Here is a 24,653-nt window from a genome sequence, read left to right on the forward strand (position 1 = left end):
CCCACTGCAGGGGGCTGACACAAAGCTCTCCCCCTCCTTCAGTCCTCACTTGTATCAGAGAATCACAGAACAGTTTGGGTTGAAAGGGACCCTAAAGATCATCTCAATCCACCACTCCTGCCATGGGCAGGGACATTTCCACTAGAACAGGTTGCTCCAAGCCCCATTCAGCCTGGCATTTCATTCCATATCATTCCCACTGCTCTATCTTCAGCCTTAATTTGCAAATTCTGACCTCTCCGCATTCAGTTTGTTTGTCCATATTAAAAACCTCAGGAGTTAAAGAGTTGTAACACTCACTAAAATATCTCTTTTCCTTTAAAGGGGATAAACTACTTCCTTTACACGCACAAGTTTGTGGTGCAATGTCAAAGATTTCCCCTCTTATTGCCCCGAGAGTTTGGGAGAATGGGCGGATTCCACAAGAATCATGTCTGACCCAATGCTTTGAAAGGCAACCTCTTCTGGGGCTTCACTTCAGGGCACGATGCCTGTGGCTGTAAATGTTCTTAAAAGGAGATCAATGCAGGAAGGGTCTTCTTCACAAAATCCTGGGCTAATAAACAGCTTAAACACTGTCACAGCCCAGGTGTTTCTGCAGTGCCTACCTCTGACATTTTGGTTCAGTGGTTTGCTTCCTTATTACCTCATTCATTATGTTTAACTCGGAGTTAATGGCATTTTTGTTCCAAGAATTGTTCAAAGGATGAAAACGTTACTGAGGTTTATGTTTAATTTGCATGGTAATGGGCCAGCTCGAGCAGCTGAGGGAGAGGTAACAAGATGAGTTTATGCAGCAAAAAACAGCAAAACTGATTTCCCTCTCCCACTCATAAAATCTAATTAACCAAGAAATGCCAAGTGCTCCTTTTTTGTGTCTCTTTTTTTTTTTTTTGTACCCTTTCCTTGTAAATTATCTTTTCCCTTGCCAGCAACTCTCCAGCTTTCCCCATTTATAATGGAGAAAAAATTTAATTTGACATCCCTCTCTTTTTAGTGGGATACAGAGAGGCAAACGCCTGACCTGCAACACCAGCATGAATAAACCATTTTTTTAAAATAAATAAAAATAAAACCTTTTTGTTTTTATCAAGATCCATTGAGATGTGAATTCACCTCACCTGTCTTTCACACAGACAGAACACTGTGGGAATGTTGTGCAAGTGGAAGCACTTGTCCATAAGACATCCAAGTGAGGGAGTAGGGGTGTTTCTCCCAAATAAAATTAGAGTGTGGCACTGGGGAAGGTTGTGATTATTTTTTATTATTTGAAAAAGTTCCACTCACTTCCACGGCTTTATTTTCCCTCCTCTGGAACAAAGTCAATCTGTTATCAGAGTTAAATTATATAATTTCATTTACATGGACTGCCATAGCACTCTGATTTTGCTGAACAGCGTCCTTCCTTGCAGAAAGAGAACAACCTCTAGGAAACAGGGAGGAAGATTTTTGCAATGGGGGTGGAAAACCCTGGCACAGGTTGCCCAGGGAGTATGTGAATACCTCTGGAAACAATCAAGGATGGGGCTAGGAACAATCTGGTCCTGTGGAAGGTGTCCTTGCCCATGGCAGAGGATTTACTGAGATGAGCTTTAAGGTCCTTTCCAACCCAAACTCTTAAAATTCCATGATTTTATGGAAGTGACCAACACGTTGAACCCTGCTAGCACAGGCAACCCGAAAATGTCACTCAGAGCAAGAGGAAAATTCCACGACTTTGACTCCTAACCAAAACAAAAACAGGAGCAAACTGGTTGCTTAAAACCAGGCAAAACTTGTATAAAACAGGGAAGGAGCAGAACAATTCATGCAGCACAGCAGTGACCTGGGGCTGGAACATGGAAGTGTGTGCATGGAACTCTATCCCACAGTACCCAGGGCCAGGATGAAGTCCTGGAGATCTCTGTTGATCACTAACTTCCACACATTAGGTGGGAATTCAAGGAGCTGCAAGTGCCTATCCCAGAGAAATCAAGCTCTCTAACCAAAGAGGAGCTGGGGGGATTTTGCAATTCAATTTTCCTGAATTTTGTCCCAGCAGCCCCTTTCCAAAGGTGATATTGCAAGGAAAATCTAATGTTGTTGTGTTGCAAACAGCATTTCAAGCTGATTTTTTCAATCTTCTGCAAGACAGGGTTTTTTCTTCTCTTGTTCCCTCCTTGGGTAACAAACTACCTCCATAATAATTCACAGCAAACACCATACATGATGTTATATAGGAGGGGTTTGCCTCAGTGTTTTCTCTTAAGTGTAACTCATCAGCTAATGGCAAATGAAAAGAAGTCTAAGAACTACTATGCTTTTGAGAAAGTTTGTTTGAAATAGGGTGCATGTATTTGGATGGTGGCAAAACTTCATTTTACCATTGTAAATATAAATATGCCTTTAAAATCTCATAGGCACAGGGTTATTTAAGAAATCATGTACTTATGTTCCATTAAAACCAAATGCATGCTAAAACATAATCCAGTACTCTCCTGGCTTTCCTAATGATAGCACAAATCATTATTATAGAATCATAGAATCATGGAAAGATTTGGGTTGGAAGGGACCTTAAAGATCACTCAGTTTCACCTCTGCCATGGGACACCTTCCACTACCCCAGGTTGCTCCATCTGGAACAGCCTGGTCTAATGGAAGGTGGAACATCCTTGGAACTGTCCAAAACCAGGCTGGATGAGGCTTTGAGGAACCTGGGGAAGTGGAAGGTGTCCCTGCCCATGGCAGGGGGTTGAAACTGGATGGTCTTTAAGACCCATTCCAGCCCAAACCATTCTGTGATTCCATGTTTCTACCCTGTGACATCATCCTGCTAAGGGCATGTGGAAAAGGTTTTACAGAGACTTCTGTGAGCCAGGGAGAAATTTGATAAGAGAATCCGTATTTACCCCTGAAAGAATTTTCTACTAAGGTCATTGACATAGAAACCAAGAAAGAAAGGATAAATAAGAGAAACCTGCCACTGCCTATTCCAATGAGCACTTTGTCTTTCATGACCAATGAGTAAAGTCTAAACTTATGAGTTTTGTAAGAATGCATAAAAAGCACGCATGCTATGATAAAAATGGTTTGAAGCCTTCTGAAAAAGTGTGCTGCTTTGTATCTGGAACAGCCTGGTCTAATGGAAGGTGGAACATCCTTGGAACTGTCCAAAACCAGGCTGGATGAGGCTTTGAGGAACCTGGGGAAGTGGAAGGTGTCCCTGCCCATGGCAGGGGGTTGAAACTGGATGGTCTTTAAGACCCATTCCAGCCCAAACCATTCTGTGATTCCATGTTTCTACCCTGTGACATCATCCTGCTAAGGGCATGTGGAAAAGGTTTTACAGAGACTTCTGTGAGCCAGGGAGAAATTTGATAAGAGAATCCGTATTTACCCCTGAAAGAATTTTCTACTAAGGTCATTGACATAGAAACCAAGAAAGAAAGGATAAATAAGAGAAACCTGCCACTGCCTATTCCAATGAGCACTTTGTCTTTCATGACCAATGAGTAAAGTCTAAACTTATGAGTTTTGTAAGAATGCATAAAAAGCACGCATGCTATGATAAAAATGGTTTGAAGCCTTCTGAAAAAGTGTGCTGCTTTGTATTGTCTCCGTCTCAACTACGACAAGGGCACAATGAGAATGGGAAAATGAGGGCCAAGGTTGCTTCATCCATGAAAATTTATTAGTGGGCATCCTCTAATGGATACTCTTGGCTCTCACACACAGTATTCCCACATGTCTCTTGTCATTAGAGGGGTTTGTGCCATTCCCATGGGCTAAATGGGTGCACAGGGCAGGTTTTACCTCTGTTTCTCCATCAGTCCTCACTGCGCTTGGCAACAGCTACAAAGGTCTCCTATTAAAGAAATATCCTAAATTTTTTAGATGAGGAGAAATACAGCAGATGAGTTAATGAATCCTGCTGTGTGAGACATTGGCTGGTGTCACTGAAAGGGCACAAGGGGAGGCCCCTGTGCATTTCAGTTTCAGGGATGGTGCTGTGCTGAGGTCTGGGAACCTGGTCAATTATTACCTGCCCTTGGCTGTTTTGATCTCAGCTGCTTGTGCCCTCCTGTTGCAATCCAGACACTGAGTCAACATTAAATAGAAATTTAAATGACAGCACTGAACACCAGCTGGGAGAATGTACTGTCCTCTGTGCCTCTAAGCTAAAGGGGAATTCCTCTGTGGAGGAGAGGGTGAGAAGGAATAATAATGAGTGTTTGAGAGGAAGGAGGAAGGCAGGATCTCATGTAGGTTATGGAGAAAAAACTGGTACTTCTCTGGTCCTGATGAGGAGTTCCCTGATGTGTCACACAGCCTTAGTGCTGCTGCTTTTCCTGAAAAATACTGAGACTTCTGTGTGGATGGTGTCCTACAGAATAATACAGAAGCCTTAATTTTTAAGAGTTATTATGCACTTGATGACAAGATATAACACCAGAAGTGTCTTCATTAGACAGTGAGCAGGGTCTGAATGCTTCTCTCTGTGCATCATTTAAATGTTAGACAGTGAGCAGGGTCTAAATGCTTCTCTCTGTGCATCATTTAAATGTTAGACAGTGAGCAGGGTCTCAATGCTTCCCTCTATGCATCATTTAAGTGTTAGACAGTGAGCAGGGTCTGAATGCTTCTCTCTGTGCATCATTTAAATGTCTACTCCTGTGTTGTACTGGGTAGTTTCTGTTGCCTTTGGCACCATCATCATCGTCAAAAACAGAATCATGGAACTCCACTGGTTCTTGTTAGGTAGGAAGTTGCTAATGCTGCAGCCACAAGAATTGGATTAATATATATTTATATCTGTAATCAGTCAGGTCAGCATGGCATTGACCTTCTCCTTGTTTTCATCTGTAGCAGAAAACTCCCTTGTGCCTGCTACATCCAAGATCACATTACAATTTACTGAGCTGCAGCTAATTCAGGCAGCAGAGTGTGAGCAGTGATTCAGGATGTGACCACTGAAAACTCATCATCTGCAATATTCAATTACTAGAACAGCCCTGACAGTTTTATCTTCTGCTAGCCCTCTGCCAAAAATTCCTGGGCTGTTTCAATGATTAGACCTGGCTAGGAACTATTCCAGCAGGCAACCTGGTGTGGTCACCTCGGACTGGAAGCCAAAAATTGCACAATATGGGTATGGTCAAATGATGTCATCTCAGAACCCAGAGAAAGGCACTGTTATGAGTTCCAGGCTGTATTTGCAACTAATCACATTACAATTATTACATATTGCAACTGACAGAACGAGAAGACACAGTCTCAAGCTGCACCAAGGGAAATACAGGTTGGATATTAGGAAAAGGTTTTTTATGGAAAGAATGATCAAGTTCTGGAATGGTCTGCCCAGGGAGGTGGTGGAGTCATCATCCTTGGATGTGTTTAGAAGAGATTGGATGTGGCCCTCAGTGCCATGGTTTAGTTGAGGTGTTAGGGCATGGGTTGGACTTCATGATCTTGAAGGTCTCTTCCAACCTAATGATTCTGTAATTCTGTGAATTATTCATATTTGTCTGTTTTGGCACCTGCTGCAAATGAGCCTTTTATAAGATGCTTCATCAAGTGCCCTTCTCCCCATCCTCATGGTTCAGTTGTCTTGAATTCCTCTGTCCTGCTGCTAGCAATCTTTCTTCTGCTATAAATGATAACTAATAACAATAATTTTTTTGAGATCTAAATATCTGTCTTCCACACAGGTGAGTGTCCTGATCAAAGTTTGGAATTGCACGGAGTTTCATTCCTGTCTCTGCTTGGATGCCACTGTCCCCAAGAGAAATCACAGTGATTATGGATGTGTAAATCCCACTCTGTGAGTCAACCAGTGCAGATCTCCACTTGTACAGATGGCACACAGTGAGGGATAACACTAAAAGAAAAGGTATCACTAAACTAACAAAAAAGCTTGTCCATTCAGTTATAAAAGATGGCTTGAAATATCATATCACAGGACAGTTTGGGTTGGAAGGACCTTAAAGAACATCTTGTTCCACCCCCTGCCATAAGCAGGGACACCTTCCATTACCCCAGGTTGCTCCAAGCCCCATCCAACGTGGCCTTGGACACTTCTAAAGAACAAAGAAATCCAGCTACTAGCAGGAGGAGTCACCTGAAATAGTTAGATACTTTGATTTACTCAGTTATCTCATTTCTAGCCCTCCGTAAAGCCGCCCACAACTTCGAAGGTCAATATCAGGGACAAAACCCAGTTGTGCAAGCCATGACATCATCAAGCACGTCACCAATTTCCAGTGAGCCAATCAGGGCATTGTGTAATGCAGGGGCCACAGCTGGGGGTGGAGTTTGTTTTATCCCACCCAACGGGGCACATCTGCTGGGGATGAGAAGTGGCAATGCCTGGCTCTTCACTTGTTCCTACACCACCCAATTGTTTTTACCTCCCAGGCTCTAGTTTAAATTTCAGTTAATGATTTTTCTTGAAACTTTTTTCCCTGAAATTAGTTTTTCCTGGAATTACACCCTTTGTGCATTGAAAGCACTTTTTAGATTACTATGTTATTTCTTAGGAGTCATAGAGACAGGACTCTGAGCATTTCCTTGATATCTGATGTCCTTTAAATATCTCATTGGGAAAGCATGAGGGTGGTGAGGCCCTGGCACAGGTTGCCCAGAGCAGCTATGGCTGCCCCATCCCTGGAAATGTCCAAGACCAGACTGGATGGGGCTTGGAGCACCCTGGGATAGTGGAAGTTGTTCCTGCCCATGGCACAGGATGGAACTGAATGATCTTTAAGGTCCCATCCAACCCAAAACGTTCCATCCTGTGATCTATCAGATGAACATCTGGGAGCATCAGGTAAATATAATTTCTGCCTCTCCTTGCATTTCATCTCTCCATTCACGGATATTTTTTCCCCACCTCGCTGGTCTCCATGCTGGGGGATGAGGTTTGCTGCAAACTCAGCTGGGAGCAGGGCTGACATTGCAGCAGCTGTACACTTCCAGCATGGAAGAATCCCTCAAAAAACAGGGAAGTCACAGAGTTGTTAATTTTTTATCTCCCTTCCTCACAGATGTTGACACAGCAAAAACCATCCTCACTCTCAGCTGCTGAAGTTTACAAAACGTTCAAGATGATTTTCAATGACCCCAAGCCCCCTCTGCACAGATGTCTCCACAGAGCCACGCAGGGCCAATAGTTCCTGCTCCCCTGTGCATGACTTTCCTGGGAAACCACGTCTTGAACAGCAGCACCTCACCCCCTCCTTGAAGGATGGGATTCCTCCTGGGTAATGAGCCACTAGGAAACTGAACTTTGGAAAGGCCAAGATTCCTAGCAGCATTAAGGGCTCCATTTCTCAAGTCATCTGCACATTTTCACTCCCACGCCTTTGCTGGGGGTATAAAACAGAGTTTAACCCACCTTTTGCCCGCATCTCCAGCCCCCCAGAGGGGCAGTAACGTTGAGTTTGTGGGTGTGGGTGCAGAGGTCCTTTCCAGCCCAAATGATTCCGTGATTCTGAGGCAACAAGGGTGGCTGGCCACATCCATACTGTTGAATTCCTTCAGCTTCAGGAACAGGTGGCTGGATTAGAACTATCCACAGGGAGTGGTTCCTAGCCCATACCAACCCCCATGGGTTTGTGACAGTTCTGGGCCCAAACTGAGCCAGTTTAGCTGATATTACAGAGCCAGGCCCTGTACCTCTGTCCCCACCCTGCTTTACTGCCAGCATGGACATGGTGCTGCTCCAGGACATTTTGTTATGGACGTTCTCACAGGAGAGGGTAAATCGAGCCTTTCCTTCCCTCCTTCCCCTCCACTCACTCCTCCTGCCCCAGAACACTCAGCAGTTCTCCTGGTACATTATTTGGACCAAAGCTGTCGCAATCACACCACAAATAAGTGAAATCTCTGGCTTTTACCCTAAAATCTAATTGGCCTTTCAGATTACAGCAGTTCTGTATTTAATCAGCCATTTCCACCACATAAAGGACATAGGTCGTGTGCAGTGATTTAGCTGCAAGAACAGTTTTGGTTACAGGAATATGATATAAAATCTCAGAAGTATAGAGGAAGGAAGGAAGGAAGGAAGGAAGGAAGGAAGGAAGGAAGGAAGGAAGGAAGGAAGGAAGGAAGGAAGGAAGGAAGGAAGGAAGGAAGGAGCCAAGCTATTGGATCAAATCCCATTTGCAGGCAGCTCCTGTTCTTACATAAGGGACAAAATCCCAGGGAAAAGTTCAGGCAAAGGAAAGAAATTTGGTTGATTTTCCATCTTTAAAAGTCTAAGAGCTATATTATTTCTCTATCAACTTTGGAAGATGAGGAATGATATACTGAGCAGGGCCATCTTCTCCAGCCACATCTTGCCATTTTCTTTCTTGGGAAAAATTGCCATCATGACTTTTTCACTGCAAATATAAGGCATAAAAAGTGTCTAACACACTTCTGGGGCTTTGAAAAGCTAATGGACTGTGATAGAGCAGGGAATGCAATTAGGATGATGGGTACCTACAAACTGATGAGCTCTGGCTTGTATTCATTCAGACATTTATTAGTTTTAAAAATCTACTCTTGATTTTTAAATCCACTGCCAGCGTTGGTGTTTGCTCACAAGGCTGGTGGTCCCTGTGCATTGTCCAGGTTTTCTTGGAATTTGTTCTGATATTCACCCAGTTCCTAAGACAGCAACCTGAAAATCACTCATGAGTACATCCTGGGTCTGCACCTGGCAAGACAGCTGAAAAAAATAGAAAAAAGCATTTACAAGAAATGAATTATGAATGAAGGTCTGGAATCTGATGACAAATAAGTTTGACGATTTTTAGGCTTGGGGATTGCAACAGAGATAGAGATAAGAAATTGCTTTGAGCCTTTTTTATTGTTGTTTTCCCCTGAAATAAATCCAAGGAAATATTTCTCTCTTGAAGATTCTTAGCTGATAATCCATCCCATACTGGTTTATGGCCTGATTCTAAAGATATCAGTGTACAAGCTGAAACCCTTCTGCCTCCTGATTGCAGAGAGAGATAAATATCAGCCACATGCTGCCAACAAAATGTACATTGGGAAAGAAATTACCCAGTGTCACAACCGGGGTTATTTTCTCCTAAATCCATTACCCCCGAGTATTTCTGTTATATATTTTCCCACTTGTTCCATTTTATGAAGTTCCCTGCTGTCTGTGTGGCTTTTAAATAGCTGGAATAAAATTGCCAATATCCCACTCTTTGGGTTTTGGTTTTTTTTCCCATGCCATTGCTGAAGATATTTATAAAAATTTGTCCCCACATGGAAGAGTGAGCAATCACAGCCCTGGCACCCCCATCCTGCTCCACACTAAGGCAGGAGTGAGGTGTAGATGTAAACAGGGAAGGGATGAGAGCACCAGGGACAGGCTTGGCCAGAGGAAATGAGAGACACAAAGTCTGTTAGAATTACAGAATTACTGAATTATTTAGGTTGGAAAAGAGCTGCCAGACCACTGAGTCCAATCTGTGACCAATCCCCATCTTGTCAGAGCACTGAGTGCCAAGTCCAGTAATTCCATGGACACTTCCAGGGATGGAAACTCCACCACCTCCCTGAACAGCCCCTTCCAACTCCTGACCACCCTTTCCATGAAGAAATTCTTCCTGGTATCTAAATATTAATTTTAAAAAATGTTAATAGGTTTATCCATCACTTCATCATCCTCCATCACTTCTCCAGCAGTCACTTCATTGATTGGTTGAAGTGCTGATGGAATAAAGGCTAAAGATGTTTTTTTTTGGCGTGGAATGAGCCTCCCTCCACAAACAGGAGGACCCACAAGTTGCCTGGAAAGGGTGTGGAATCGCCCTCACTGGAGATATTCTGGAATTGTCTGGACACAATCCTGTGTCTTCTAGGATGAGCCTGCTTGAGCAGGGAGGTTGGGCCAAATGACCTCCAGTGGTGCCTTCCAACCTTTTCCATTCTGTGTTTCTGTGGTATTCTTAGAAAAGTCCAGCAGACCAAAAACAAAACCTTTCCTTGGTCACTCACAGGGAGACGTGACCTTGTCTTCAATTTGGACACTGAGACCTGAACCAACAGGGTGGAGAGAAATGAAAACAAAACTTCACCTTCCAAAACAGTCATGGGATCATTCTAGAAGGAAGCCTGGTGACACAAGAGTGACACTGTTGCTTATACAGACAGAAAAAAACCCCAAAAACCAAAACAAACAACCTTGCTGCCTGACAAAACATACTTCAAATTTCTACAGAAAAACAGTTCCACCAGACACAAAAAGTCCAGAGTTGAACCCAATCCGTCCCTGTGTTCAGGTTTCACATCCTCCTCTGGTCAAGCTACTTCTAAGTCAATATTCAGAGTAAACTACTTTGTGTAACAGACCTCAATAGGGCTGATCACAATTCCCTGAGAACTGCATTTTCACTGGAAAATAAAGTTATATAAGAAAGAGAATTTGTTACAGGAATTTACAGCAATATGGAATATTTTAAGCCTTTCTCCCTCACATTTCCCCATTTGATGCAGCCTCAAAGACTTCCTTGTTTATGCAAGACAGAGTATTTTAACTGAAAACATTTGGAGAGTCTCAAGATTATGAAACAATATTGGTTATTAAGTAGTTTATGACAACTTTTCTTGAATTGGAGACAAGTTCCACTCTCTGTTGAAGTGTCCCTTTGATTAAACCTCATCACCAGGCTCTTCACAGAATCATCAAATTGTTTGGGTTGAAAGGGGACCTTGAAGATCCTCTCATTCCAACACCCCTGTCATGGGCAGGGACACCTTCTCTAGATTGTGACTCAAAATGCTCCTGCTTAAAAAAAAAAAAAAAAAAAAAAAAAAAAAAAAAAAAAAAAAAGCTTTCAGAAGTCTTAAGAGTTTGGTCCTTTGAAAAGTGAGAATAGTGGTAAACTCAGATTTTTTTTTTTATGAAATGTAAAACTGTTCCCATTGCCTGTAGTGAAAATAGTTCTGGTGGGAAGTCTACAAGAATAATGCTTCCTACCAGATATCCCTTCAAGAGAGTGCCAGTTGTCCCAAATACAGCATCTTGGACATTGTACTATTTGGGGCTTTTTCATGTGTGGAAGATTTACAAAAGGAAATACCTGAGTTTCTTTCCATTCTGAGAAGTCAAAGGGACAGAAAATCACATTATGGAGACAGAGCCAAAGACAAGGACAATTGACTTAATGAGCTTGGAGGTCTTTTCCAACCTCGATGATTCTGTGACATTGAAAGCAGTGAGGCAGCGACATCTTGAGGAAATCCCTGCTCACTCAACCCTTGGTGGCACTCCAGGAGTTACGGAATAAAGGATCTCAGCTTCTTGTATTTCTTATTGATCCATTGTCTTATCTCAGTATGTCTCCTGGTTATATATCTTAAAATTCACCTTGAAAGAGTCTTTAAAGGAGTTCAACTACTTTTTATGAATTATAACTCATATAAGGTCCTTCTTACAGATTCAAGCCTTTTTTCCAGCCCTCCATGCCCTCTGTCCAGCTCACCATGGGGAATCAAAAGAAGACTAAGCAGAGAGTTAAAGATCCTGATGACCAGTCCTGATGGCTCAGGTTAGGCTCCCCACAGCCAGGTGTTTCAACAGAATCAACAAAAAAACCTCACTGACACAGTGAAGCAAGTTCAGTGAGAGCCATCAAGGTGGTGGGGGAGTTGGATACGGGGGATGTGGAGAGACATGGGGAGAAATTAGGATTATTCAATCCGAGGAAGAATGTATAAAGGGATCTTATCCCCCCTAACAGTTCCTTGACTTTCCAAAGAGGTTTTGGGACCAGAAGAATTCATACCCTGACATGAAGCCACATCTGGGGTGCCCCCCATTCCTGTCAGCTTTGCCAACATAGGATAAGGGAAAGCTGAAGTGATGCTTTGAAGAAGCAAAACTCTGACGATACTTTGAACACTCATCCAGCAAGGAAAGACCACTCTGCCATGGCTCATCCCCTGCCATTCAGCAGGAATTTGGGGTACAGATTTACAGAGTGGGAAGGCAAAAGTGAATATGCAGGAAATGCCCATCTCACATCCTCACAGCCTGACCCCGGTGTGATTTGAACACACAGCCTTCTGATCTGGAGTCAGACGCGCTGCCATTGCGCCACGAGGTCAGGGGTGGGATGTTTCCCCCTCAAATATCATCCTGGAATTTGGGGCATTCTTTGAGGGAATGGGAATTTTGCTTCACCTGACACAGGAGCGGCACCATCTTTGCCTACCTTGCCTTGCTAAAAAAAAGAGGGCTCTAAATGAGAAACTTCACAGGAAGAAGGACAAAAATGGCCACAGCCCAGAGCAGCCCTGCAGAGCCTCTCCCAGGAGAAACAGACTCCTGGATGTGGTGTCTCCAGAGGGACAGGAAAAATGGTGGCCCAGTGCTGGAACCCTGATTACTAAGAATTTTACGCTTCTGTGCTGACAGGCACTGACCCCCAAGAGAACACTGCATTTGACCTGAGGCCATGGAGAAGGCTTCCAAAAATGAATGATAGAGCTGGCATTATGGGTGTGTAGTTTGAATAGAAGTGTGTAATATCACATAGTAGGAAACTTAGAGTTTAAGGTTTTAGAATATAGTAACATATATAAAAAAGATAGAAGTTTTAGAGCAGAAGCTAGTCCTTCTTCTTCACCTTCTTCTTCATAGGTTTGAGTAGTATTGTGTAATTAGATTTAAAAAACCTGCATTGTGAGTCACAAGTAGTTAGTTATTAAATCAAATATAAAAATAATTTGTGTAATTTCTTAATTAAACGGTTTGTCCTTAAAAAACCTTAGAGAGAGACAGAGAGAGATACAACTTCATTTTTAGTTTGTTAAGATATAGTAGAACTCACAGTTTGTAAAACTATAGTATAGATAAAAACTAATAAACATCTGGGTCCAAACATGAAATTTCAACTCACACATTTAATCCCAACCTTAAAAAAAAAAAAAGCAAAAACTCCACAGCCCAGCACCTGCCTGGGGACAGAAGCCCCATTCACCTGGAAGATGCATGGATATCAAACCCATGATTCACAGGGCACAGGTCATAACCTGAGTGCAGGACAAAGCAGGGAGGTGTGGTGGGTGTCTGCTGCACTTTGCCTCATGAAGAAGCTGAAGGGAGTGAAGGCTTTCTCTGAAAAGAGGAAAAAGCTCCACAACTGCAGGCTCAGTCGCCCCTGGGGGACCTGGACTTATCTCCATGTGGTGTTTCCCTGTAAGACCAGGTGAGGTGGCACAGTCAGTCCTGGAGTGTTTAAGGACAATGGTTCAGTGTAAGATGATGGAAATGGAGAGAGGTTCCTGATGAACACCACGAGGAATTGTTTCAAGAAAAGAGTAAAAAAGAGTCTGGTCCATCCCACCTCAGAGGCCAGGTGAGAATGTTCCTGAAATGAAGGAAGAATGTGATGATGGCTGGAGACAGGGACCATGGACTTCCCAAGGGCAGAACACTGAGACAATACAATTCCTTCCACAATGGCCAAATGGACACTGAAGAGCATCATTTGTCTTGACTTTGGTTTCACCTCTGACAAGGTCTCCCAGACGTGTCCCAGCAGCAGGACACAAACACAGAGAGCAGCTCAGCTCAACCCAAAGGCAAATCAAGGGGCCAGGACCAGGCACTGAGGGGGTTGGGGTCACTGTTGGTGGTCCAGGGGACCCTTCACTGCAGGATGCTGAGCTGGGAGTGGGTTGGGGTCTCTGTGGTGGGAGCAGAGGCTGTTCCACAGAAGGAAGGACACGGCCAGCCTGGCACGGCCAGGGACGTGGGGGTGACCAGGGCACAGGGCCAGTGGCGCAATGGACAACGCGCCTGACTACGGATCAGGAGATTGCAGGTTCGACTCCTGCCTGGCTCAACCCTTTTAGCCCACAGAAATTCCTCCTGCTCCCTTTCTGAGCACCTTCCTTCTCCTGCCCATCATCCATCCTTCCTCCTGAAGTTGTGTCCCACATGGGGCCCACACCAGAGCCAGGGACACCACAGCAAATCCCAAAACAGAGCATAGATGCCTCCTGAACTGCTGTCCCTGAGCCAGCACTCCCAGGATGTCCTGGTCCCAGCCCCCCCTCCAAGGCTCACACTGGTCTTGCTGCCCTTTCTCAGTGCCTTGCCAAGTTCTGCTCTGGAAGCAGTGCCCTGCTCACAGCTTTGATGTCACAAAAAGATGTTCCTGTGATGGTGATGTCAGAAAAAAAGCCTGAAAGGTTAAGGGCCTCAGGAAGACAGTTGTCCCTTGTCACCTCCACCACCAGCCTCAGGGTGATCCAGGCAGGACTTAAACCTGCAGACTCCTGATCCACAGTTAGATGTGTTCATGATCCACTGAGCAACTGGCCCCAGCCTCTGATCCCACCTGCTGTCCTCACTTCAGGACCACATGGATTTATTCGTGGTTAAAGGGAAGTGGCAGGATCTCACCTTGCTCCCACCTGCCCATTCCATGTCAGCCTTGCCCTCCTCACCTGTGGTCCCACCGGTTCCACCACCCAGGAGAGGAGATGCCTCACTGAGCTCCAGGATCAGCCCAGCTGCTCTGGAGGGGTGGAGGGCACATCTTGCCTCCCTGTGGGATGTACAGTTAAACTTCCCAGGCCTTACAGAACCCTCTGTGGTGCCCAGTGGAGAGGAAAGCTTAGCCCAAGGCCACCTCCACTTGCTCCAGCCTGGTGACAGAGGGATGGGCAGGTGAGCTGTAGCATCTTGCTTGATGGCCAGTTGTTGTGGGCTACCCTGCACATGGACACCTTCAACCTTCCTGGCCCAAACCACAGAACAGTGAAGGTACAAAACAGTGATGACAGCACCACAAGTGTGCAAATGTGGGATGAAGCAACAAAAGAACGTGGAAACGAGAATTTTACATAAAATAACAGTGATTTGTGATGAAAATGACATGTGGCAGTCTCCAGTCCAGACTTCTGCTTAATTTATGACGTGCAGATCAGGACTGCATGCTCAGACTCTGCATATCTCCAAGGATGTAGAGGCCACAGCCTCTCTGGGCTCCTCTCTTGGTGATTTACCATCTCACAGAGAATTTTTTTCACCAGCATGTCCAGTCAGAGCCTGCCCTGATGCGAGAGAAGTTTTGCTGTGCAGGAAGAGACAACACTGGAGAGAGGCAGGGCACCATGGGGGAAGAAGCCCCTGTCACATCAATATGCCAGCCAGGCTGTGGGCAGGAAAATTGCGAGCCAGGCAGGAGTCGAACCTGCAATCTCCTGATCCGTAGTCAGGCGCGTTGTCCATTGCGCCACTGGCCCTGCCCTCCTGGAGCTCTGGGGGCTTCCCATCACTGGATGGGCTTTGTGAAAGAATTAATTAAATATAGGAAAAAATAGATTTTAGGAGATCCCTTGGAAGCAGGTGATCCAATCCCCAGTCAGAGCACAACACTCTTTGGCATCAGGTTGTAGCCAAACCTTAAATAACTCCAAGGATGGAAACTCCAAAGCTTCTCTGGGACCTACTCTGAGACCATTGCTGTCACATGCAGAACTTGGCAAGGCACTGAGAAAGGGCAGCAAGACCAGTGTGAGCCTTGGAGGGGGTTGGGAACAGGGCACACGAGGTGCCAGGACAACCTGGGAGTGCTGGCTCTGTCCTGGCTGTGGAACAGCAGTTCAGGAGGTACCTGCATTCCACTGTGGGATTTGCTGCAGTGTCCCTGGCTCTGGTGTGGGCCACAGACCTGCCCTTTCAGAGTGTGGGACAGGACACCAAGAGCTTGAGGAAGGATGGATGATGGGCAGGAGAAGGAAGGTGCTCAGAAAGGGAGCAGGAGGAATTTCTGTGGGCTAAAAGGGTTGAGCCAGGCAGGAGTCGAACCTGCAATCTCCTGATCCGTAGTCAGGCGCGTTGTCCATTGCGCCACTGGCCCTGTGCCCTGGTCATCCCCCATGTCCCTGCCAGGCTGGCCGTGTCCTTCCTTCTGTGGAACAGCCTCTGCTCCCACCACAGAGACCCCAACCCACTCCCAGCTCAGCATCCTGCAGTGAAGGGTCCCCTGGACCACCAACAGTGACCCCAATCCCCTCAGTGCCTGGTCCTGGCCCCTTGATTTGCCTTTGGGTTGAGCTCAGCTGCTCTCTGTGTGTGTCCTGCTGCAGGGACACGTCTGGGAGACCTTGTCAGAGGTGAAACCAAAGTCAAGACAAATGATGTTCCTCAGTGTCCACTTGACTCCCAAAGAAATCATCTCTTCAAAGAAATCTATTATTTTGGTCTAGGGTGGTCTGCCTTTGGTAAATCCTTGGCCTTCCAGTCATTTTCACATCTTTCCTCTTTCTGGGCATGGCTTTCTTAGGGGTTGTTTCCATAGTGTTCAGGCAGACCCCAAGCTGTGATTTCCCAGACCAAAGCTTTCCAGATGGTCTTTCTTAATATTGAAAAAAATCTTTCCATGTTGTTCATCAGAAACTTGTCCCTTTTTCCATAATCCCACACAGCATAATTGCTCTTGATTCCCCTCCAGATATCCTCTGGACTGACCACAGCACCCCGTGTTACCCTGCTAGGCAAGCATGGTCAGGTCCTCCAGAAGTGACTGAGCCCGGAGTAAAAAAGTTTCCTGCATTTTCCTGAGGAAGGCATTAACTCCTTTTTGAGCTAAATTATGGCAAATACCCACCACAACACAACCTCCCTGCTTGCATCCTGACCCATAATTTCCATCCAGCACAGCTCCCTGCTCAAAGGAGAGCTCTGGGCATCATGTTTCCCATGTAGTCTAGTCCATGCCCCTACACCCTGAGCCCTGCCCCTCTGTCTTGGTTTGAAAACACAGAGTCTTTTCAACACAGACAAAGACAAGGCAAAGTCTGTTAAGGAAGGCAGGAGCCTTCCTTGAAATGGAAAATGCAAACGCCCTCCCTCTGAATTATTACGATTTTGACATTAAGGGGCTCTCGGGCAAAGATATGGGAATAGGAGTAACAGTTATTTACTAGGAAAATTAAAAATACAAATGCAATAGTTCAAAAATAAACTGCAGACAGAGTCAGAATATGCCCTGACACCCTGTGGGTCAGAGTGGTGACAGCAGTCCCATTCCATGGTGGCTCAGCCCTCCTGCAGCGCCAGGTGTGGTTCTGTTGGAACAGGGATCCTGTACAAGGGGGGAGTTTTCCTCTGAAGCTCCAGGGCTGCTGTAGATGAGCCAGGTCTTCTGGGAATCCAGTGGAGAAGAAAGCTGCTTCTCTGGGATTCCAGAGCAAAAGGCTGCTGTGGTGTTCCAAAGCTCAGATTGTATCCAGGTAGGAATGCTTGGCTCGTCCCCCTGGGTGGAGCATCTCCCAGTGGGATGATGGAATTTTATCAGCCATGCCGTGACTGGCCCATGAACAGAAGAGATCTCCTGGAGCGAGGATTGGTTGTGGAAGAGATAAAGAAAAGCTGCCCAATTAACAGAGGATAACTGTCCCACCCCCAACAGATGGAAATAGAATACACAGCCCCAGCCTAAGACACCCTCCCACAGAACAGCCCCCCAGAAAAGCAGAGGGGTGCCAGCAGTGCCCCAGACTGACCCCGGTGTGATTTGAACACACAACCTTCTGATCTGGAGTCAGACGCGCTGCCCTTGCGCCACGAGGTCAGGATGGAGGGGTCCGGGGCCTGGGATTGGCCGCCGGGAATGTCCTTTCCATGGGGACCACCCTGGGGTGTCCCTGCATCCCGGGAGCAGGGCTGTGGCTGTGGAGGGACAACCTGAGGGGAGAGTGGCCAAGGCCTGGCTCTGAGACCAGCCCAGGATGAAGGACGAAGGAACGGGGTGGGATGAGGGGCCCTGCGGGGTCAGCGAGGGCAGGAACCACGCTCAGGGATGCTCCAAGGGAAGATGGTGGCCCAGCGGGGAACACAGGACAGCCCAAGGTGGGTTTTGTCTGTGGACTCTGAAGTGGTTTTGGTAAAGTGGAACACGCGTGGGCTCAGGCCAGACACAGCTCCCTGTGTCCTGCCCCAGCCACAGCGCTGTGCTGGCTGGGAGTGGCACCTGGAGCTCCTGCAAGGAGGGCAGGATGTCCCCCCAGTGCAGGCAAGGGCCACCACCAGCTCCAGCTGCCCAGTCCTTTCCTCATGGGCTCTTGGGGCAAGGCTGCCATGGATAACCATACCAGTAAGGAGGTGAAGCCTTCCTTAGCCCTCTCCAACTCCATTCCCAACTTCATTCCTACCCCATGGAGACATGCTGGAGACAGTCTGCTGAGAACCAGGGTGTCTGGAGAGGGGCAATACAGGCAGGGGCTGTGGCCAGCAGTGCAATGGGCAAAGCACCAGGAAAATCCACCCTGGCTCAGCCTAATCCTGGTAAGTGCAGAGCTCTCAGTATTACTATAGTTACAGAGACTTTTAAAGCTATGGAAATGTTATAAAATTATATGAAGTTAAGAAACATTAACTTCATAGTTAACACTTACCCTGAATGTAAGAAAGTCCCTCCAAAAATTCAATTCCTCTGTAAAATTTGATGTCTGAAACCAAATCCCATCCCTGCTGTCCAAACATATTAATAATCACCACTCATTTACTCTGAATTAACAGTGCTGAGGATGGAGCAAAGAGGCATTTCCTCTTGCTTTTACCTTTCCACCTGAGCAAATCCTGCACCACGAGATCTCTTCCTCCTCCAGCACCTTTTCCCACAAGAGGGAGCCAGGAACCAGCTCATGGGCTCCATGAGCTGTAAATCAGGCTGGAGATTAATTTCATTCAGTGAAGGATCCTCCATCCTAAAGTCAGGCTGGAAATTCAGCTTGTTTCCTTCTTGGAAATAGTGTTTTTTCCTCCACGGCCCAAAGTTTTTGCCTATTCAACCCCAATGGTTGCTATTAGATTTTCCCCCCGTATTTTTCCCTGCTGCCACTCCCAGTGGCACCTCTCCTCATCCATCCCACTCTGTCACTTGCTGCTCACAATGTTGTAAATAAAGTCAGGTTTTCAGCCAGTTTCAGGACCACTTCAGCCCAACTGCAGTCAAATCCTGCTGATTTACATTGCCGTAACACAAATCTGGTTAAGTGCTCTGGGAAAGCAGAAGTTTCCCATAAATTTAGCATCCCAGGTATTATTTTCAGAGCTGTGCCATGACTGAAAACTTTAAAATGAATGAGAAGTCTTCCCTTTTCATAAAAACTCCCTTACTCAAAGGGATGTGAGTCCCACACTAGATCAGCAAAACCCTCCAGGGGTGGGGACTTCACCACTGCCCTGGGCAGCTGTGCCAGGGCTGGACAGGGCTTTCTGTGAAGGAATTGTTCCTAATTTCCAATCTAAACCTCCCCCGGTGCAATTTGAGGTGATTCCTATTGCTCTGTCCCTTGTTTCTTGGGAGAAGATCCCGACTCACCCCTGGCTGTCCCCTCCTGTCAGGGAGTTGTGCAGAACCACAAGGCCCCCCTGAGCCTCCTTTTCTGACCCACCCCTTTGGCTGTCCCCGCCTGTCAGGGAGTTGTGCAGAGCCACAAGGTCCCCCCTGAGCCTCCTTTTCTCCAGGCTGAGCCCCTTTCCCAGCTCCCTCGGCAGCTTCTCACAAGAGATCCTTAGGCAAGGGGCAGAACTTCCACTGTGTGTGAGCATTTCTTTTGTGATCCATATAAAACACGTCTCTGACCTGGAATAACCTGGGAAAGTAACCTGGGAAAGGAGGAGAACAAAAACAAGCAAACAAAGTGCAGAAGCATCAAGGCAGACTGAGATGGTACTTGAATTTCAAAGAGTTGGGGTTTTTTCTGGGATAATTTCTGATCCTAATTTGAAGGGGACTGTGATTGTATGAGCACTTGTGGTCTGATAGTGAGGACATTCTGGAAATGATGGAGAGGGATTTTGAATGTGAAATTACTGGGCAGTCCTCTTCCACTATTGCTAACACACTTCAGGTTTTAAATTTGTACTTCACCTCCCATGGAAATAAAATTTTAAAAGACAAACATTTCCAGGCCATCACTACAGAACAAGACCATTTTTTTTGTGATTTAAAAAATAATTGTTGAGAAAGGTGAGTGTCTGCTCCAGTCTGACAAAGTACAATGACAGATCTTGAGAGCTGAGATGAATTTCTCAGCTAGGATCCCCTTGGATGCAGTCGGAACCTGAGCCAGCTGAGGGGTTCTTGTTGCAGCCTTTGTTTCATTCCTGTCCCTGGAGTACCTGGAAATGGACACAAACACCTCTCCTTCAGGACTGGATGGCACCTGCAAATTTGCAATGGAAAGCAAACAAAGAAAGCAGGGAGGCAGACAGAGAACAATGCACACAGCTGAGGGGGAGTTTGTATTGATATCGAGGCCGCTGGGTCAGAACAACATCAATAAATACCTTGTACAGAAAGAGGCTGAAGTAAGTGATGGAGGGAGAACCTGAGCTGTCAGCTGCCACTTCCACTTGTCTGTTGATATCATTCAAACTCTGTGCAGACAAATGATGAGGAAAACTCATTAATCTCACTTGTCATGTGCTCTTTGTGCACCTCCCAAGTTGAAGGTGCTGCTGGTGACACCTGAAAACTGATAATCTGCACTTCATGTATCATAGAAACATGGAGTGGCAGAAGGGTTTGGGATGAAAGGGATCTGAAAAATCATCTCATTCCAACCCCCTGACATGGACAGGAAGAGCTTCCACTAAATCTTTTTTTTTTTTTCTTCACAGCACCTTTTACAGAAAAAATTACAACTATTTTATATGTTTGTGTATGGAATGATCACAATAATTTATTTCTTTATCTTGGGAACAGATGTTGCATCACAGGACAAGCAGCAGGATCAGATATTTTCTGTTGTCCAGAGAAGCTGTGGCTGCCCCTGGATCCCTGGAACTGCCCAAGGCCAGGTTTGGTTAGCTGGGGCTTGGAGTAACCTGGGATAGTGAAATCTGTCCTTGCCCATGGCAGGGGGTTGGACTGGATCTCTAAAGTCCTTTCCAACCCAAACTATTCTTTGATTTCATGATGATTCTGTGATACTCCATCTGCCTTCTCTCCCACCAAACAATGGCTAATTTCCTCCAGATAACCCATTACCAACCACATTGACATTTCAAGTTATTGATGCTCTCTGGGTGGATCCATATTGATAAGGGGCCCTCCCAGCAGCCTTCCCAGTGGCCAGGCAGGCAGGCACAGCTCTTTGTCCCCTTGTTTTTTGCGCCCCTGAGCCATTGTTCAGGTTTAGCCACGTGCAGAGGTCAGGCTGTACCCGCTGCCTTCCCCTGCCACCCCTGCCAAGGCTCCCCAGACAGCCACAGCAGTTCCCACTGTCCTATAAATGCCAGAGTGCTCCCTCCTCCCCTCCTCAAAGGCTCTGGCATTGTTTTGCTGTCTCCACACTGCAGCTGAGACCTTCCACCATGAAGCTCTTCTCCTGCCTCATGGCTCTCCTGCTTTTCCTCCTCCAGGCTGTTCCAGGTAAGCGCCAAGCCCCACGCTGGGGTTTGCCTGTGCAGGAGGTACAGCTCGCTCGTGTGGTGGTGCAGAATGTTCTCCTCAGCTCCTTTTCTTAGAGCAGTTCCCTATTTCTCAGTCTAGAAGCAGAATGGTGAGCAGGTGCCACACCAGAACCTCCCCACACAAGCTTCTGCCAGGTGTTGGGTCCTGTGACTCTTTGAAATGTCTTTTGTGGCACTATTGGATGGTGGCAATCCAGGAAATCATCTCCTCTTCTAACCCCAGGGTTAAAAATTGTCCCCTCTGTGTACTGTAGAAGAGAGCAGAGGTGTTCCCTGGTATTGTTCAGGTTGAACTTCACCACTGACTTCAGCTGTCTGAATATCCTGGTTCCCCTTCCTCAGCCCTTCTGCTGCACTGACTCACCTTCTGATTGTGTTTTTATCCTCCATGTTCTTCATGCTTAATGAACCTCCTCACCTTGAAGAAAGGCTTGCAGAGAAAGAAGGGACTGGACAAACTGCTTGTTCCTGTTAATTGAGCCAGATCCTTCTTTTGGGGGTTTTTTAAAGCCATAATTTTATCTTCAGGGCATGTGGTGATCATGCTGTCCCTTGCATGTCCCTGCAATGCTGCAGTCCCAGAACTCAGAAGCATCTAAGACTGGGCTGTTACTTCCCAGTATAGCATGAATGGCCAGGATATGTTCAGAAAATTGCCATCAACCTCCATGTTTCACTCCAGTTGTACAAAAAACCTTCCTTGAAATGCTCTGAGGTCCCATGAGTTCCTCAAAACTTCTGGGTTTTGGGGGTATTTATGCCAGATCCCTAACTGGGGTCTGTGGGGTTTCAGCAGGAGAAATGGAGATGAGAATGGACTGATCCTGCAGCACAGCTGGGAATCCCATTCCCCCCGTAGGTCTTGGCTTGCCCAGGGACACCTTGCATTGTTTGGAATACCACGGATACTGCTTCCACCTGAAATCCTGTCCAGAGCCCTTTGCTGCCTTTGGGACTTGCTATCGGCGCCGGAGGACCTGCTGTGTTGGTACGTGTGGGAACCCTGGCAAGAGGGCAAAATCTGGGGGAGAAATGGCTGAACTCAGCAAAACAAACTTTGCCACCAAATCATAGAATCACTGAATGGTTTGGGTTGGAAGGGAACTTAAATCCATCATCCCATGGTGAACTCATCCAGTTCCACCCCCTGCCATGGGCAGGGACAACTTCCACTATCCCAGGTTGCTCCAAGCCCCATCCAATCTGGCCTTGGACACTTCCAGGCACGGGTCTAAGCCATCTCTTTCCATGTACAAAGATGGACCTGTGTGTTCCTCCACTGACATCAGCGTGGAGCCTTTGGGGGTGGCCAAAATAACCCAAAGCTCTACCTCCAGCTGGGGAAATACAATGAAAGTTTTGGCCCACAGAGAGTCCTCTTTCCTTGGTAAATCTTCCTATAATTATCTGTTGGGGCACTGCTGGCTGCACCCACTCTGCTGTGCTTAATAGGTGCCAACTGATCTTTTCCCTGTTATTTTACCTGAATCTTCACAGAATTGCTTGGTTTTGGTGCTCCTCGATAGATAACCCTTAGCATAAATAATTTATTAATATATACTTTAGAAACAACTGTGCTAATCCTAAAGTTCCTCTGATCCGGCATCCTGGATCCGTCCATGGCCAGAAGTGGATATTTCCTTGCAGTTACTCTGTGTGTGTAAAGTGACCACAACTATATTATTACATTTTTTTTATCTATTAGTCTGGCTTTCGTGAAATTGCAGCTCAGGATTTTTATATTTAGGCATCCTTGTGTTTAAAAGATCTTACTGGATTTTCCCCCCCAGGTTAGGAATTCCTTCCATTTCTTTTAAAACCTCATCCCTCACAACTTTACTCAGTGCCACCTACTTGAAATGTAGTCATTCTGCATCCCTCGTTTTCACAGCTCTACAATATCCCTCCCTCAGTTAATTCTTTTTCAAGCTGGTGGGTCACAAATTCCTTCTTTTACAGAAGTGCTGTGATAAACCCCAAAGCTCATTTTTGTGTCTTTGCTTTTGGAGACACAGTAAGCACAACTTCCCAACAATCTTTGTGTATGAGATGGTTTGGATGGCAGTGTCAGGTTTCCTGGTTTGACTTTAACCCTCTGAATTGCAGACACAACATCCAACTTCCACATCTGCCAAGATGAGGGGGGCCATTGTGTGCCCCCAGAAATCAGATGTCTGCAAGAGCAAGAAGGGCTCTGCCCTCGCAGAGGATGGAAGTGCTGCACAGAAGTGTGACAAGGACCTCGTGGGACTGCAGAAAACCATGGGAATGAACAGCCAAGAAAGCAAACAAGTTTTATTCCAAGTGTTGTAGACGTGTCTGCTGTTCTCAACATGCAAAGTGTGTAATTAACTAGAGGCGACATGTGTCTTTATATAAAGAAGGCAATAAATGCTAAATAATCAGGTGTAACAGTAATTTATTTATGGAAAGAGGCAGAATGTCTCTCTATTACGCCCACGTGCAGAATTACACAAAAATTTGCTGTTGCATCCTTGGAAACCCCATCCCCTAATCCTTCTTACCAGCCTAATCTTATTTACCATGTTTGATTTTACACTTGAATGCTTTAGAAGACTGAGGACACCTAATCACAGAATCATTAAGGTCGGAAAAGATCTCCAAGGTCATCGAGCCCAGCCTGTGACCGATCCCCACCTTGTCACCCAGCCCAGAGCACTGAGTGCCACGTCCAGTCATTCCTTGGACACTTCAGGGAGCAGCTGAGGGAGCTGGAAAGGGGCTCAGCCTGGAGAAAAGGAGGCTCAGGGGGGACCTTTGGCTCTGCGCAACTCCTGACAGGAGGGGACAGCCAGGGGGGTCAGACTCTGCCCCCAGGGGACAGGGACAGGATGGGAAGGAACAGCCTCAAGCTGTGCCAGGGGATGGTCAGGTTGGACATCAGGAGGAATTTCTTCATGGAAGGGGTGGTCAGGCATCAAAACAGGGTGCCCAGGGCAGTGATGGAGTCCCCATCTCTGAGGGATTTAAAAGAGAGACAGACGTGGCATTTAGGAACATGATTTAGTGGTGGCTTGGGACAGCTGGGAAATGGTTGGACTCAATGAACTTGGAGGCCTTTTCCAACCTAAATGACTATGATTTTAGTTATGTTGTTCTGTTTGGGTATTTTTTTAGGGAGAAAGGTGCTTTTAATTTTACTCCTTACTTAAACTCGCCAGTTTAAGATGTGTTCACAGAGCAGTTTTATTACCACAGCTGAAGGGACAGC

General features: G+C 46.1%; 1 protein-coding gene and 5 non-coding genes across 6 annotated transcripts; 2 read left to right on the forward strand and 4 right to left on the reverse strand.

Annotated features, from left to right (window-relative positions):
• Nucleotides 1–12,014: 12,014 nt before the first annotated feature.
• On the reverse strand, nucleotides 12,015–12,086 carry TRNAW-CCA. The gene has a single exon. It is a non-coding gene; the product is annotated as a tRNA-Trp (tRNA).
• A 1,670-nt stretch (nucleotides 12,087–13,756) lies between these two features.
• Nucleotides 13,757–13,829, forward strand: TRNAR-ACG. Its single transcript has one exon. It is a non-coding gene; the product is annotated as a tRNA-Arg (tRNA).
• Nucleotides 13,830–15,164: 1,335 nt separating this feature from the next.
• On the reverse strand, nucleotides 15,165–15,237 carry TRNAR-ACG. Its single transcript has one exon. It is a non-coding gene; the product is annotated as a tRNA-Arg (tRNA).
• A 544-nt stretch (nucleotides 15,238–15,781) lies between these two features.
• TRNAR-ACG lies at nucleotides 15,782–15,854 on the reverse strand. The gene has a single exon. It is a non-coding gene; the product is annotated as a tRNA-Arg (tRNA).
• A 1,644-nt stretch (nucleotides 15,855–17,498) lies between these two features.
• On the reverse strand, nucleotides 17,499–17,570 carry TRNAW-CCA. The gene has a single exon. It is a non-coding gene; the product is annotated as a tRNA-Trp (tRNA).
• Nucleotides 17,571–21,322: 3,752 nt separating this feature from the next.
• LOC121360865 (gallinacin-11-like) lies at nucleotides 21,323–23,655 on the forward strand. Its single transcript, XM_041480989.1, has 3 exons — nucleotides 21,323–21,380; nucleotides 22,281–22,409; nucleotides 23,528–23,655. Exons 1-3 carry the CDS (start codon nucleotides 21,323–21,325, stop codon nucleotides 23,653–23,655), a joined length of 315 nt encoding a protein of 104 aa, XP_041336923.1.
• Nucleotides 23,656–24,653: the final 998 nt, after the last annotated feature.

The sequence above is a fragment of the Pyrgilauda ruficollis genome, unplaced genomic scaffold (genome assembly GCF_017590135.1).
Source record: "Pyrgilauda ruficollis isolate IOZ18807 unplaced genomic scaffold, ASM1759013v1 scaffold54, whole genome shotgun sequence".
In the NCBI taxonomy this organism is placed as follows: domain Eukaryota; kingdom Metazoa; phylum Chordata; class Aves; order Passeriformes; family Passeridae; genus Pyrgilauda; species Pyrgilauda ruficollis.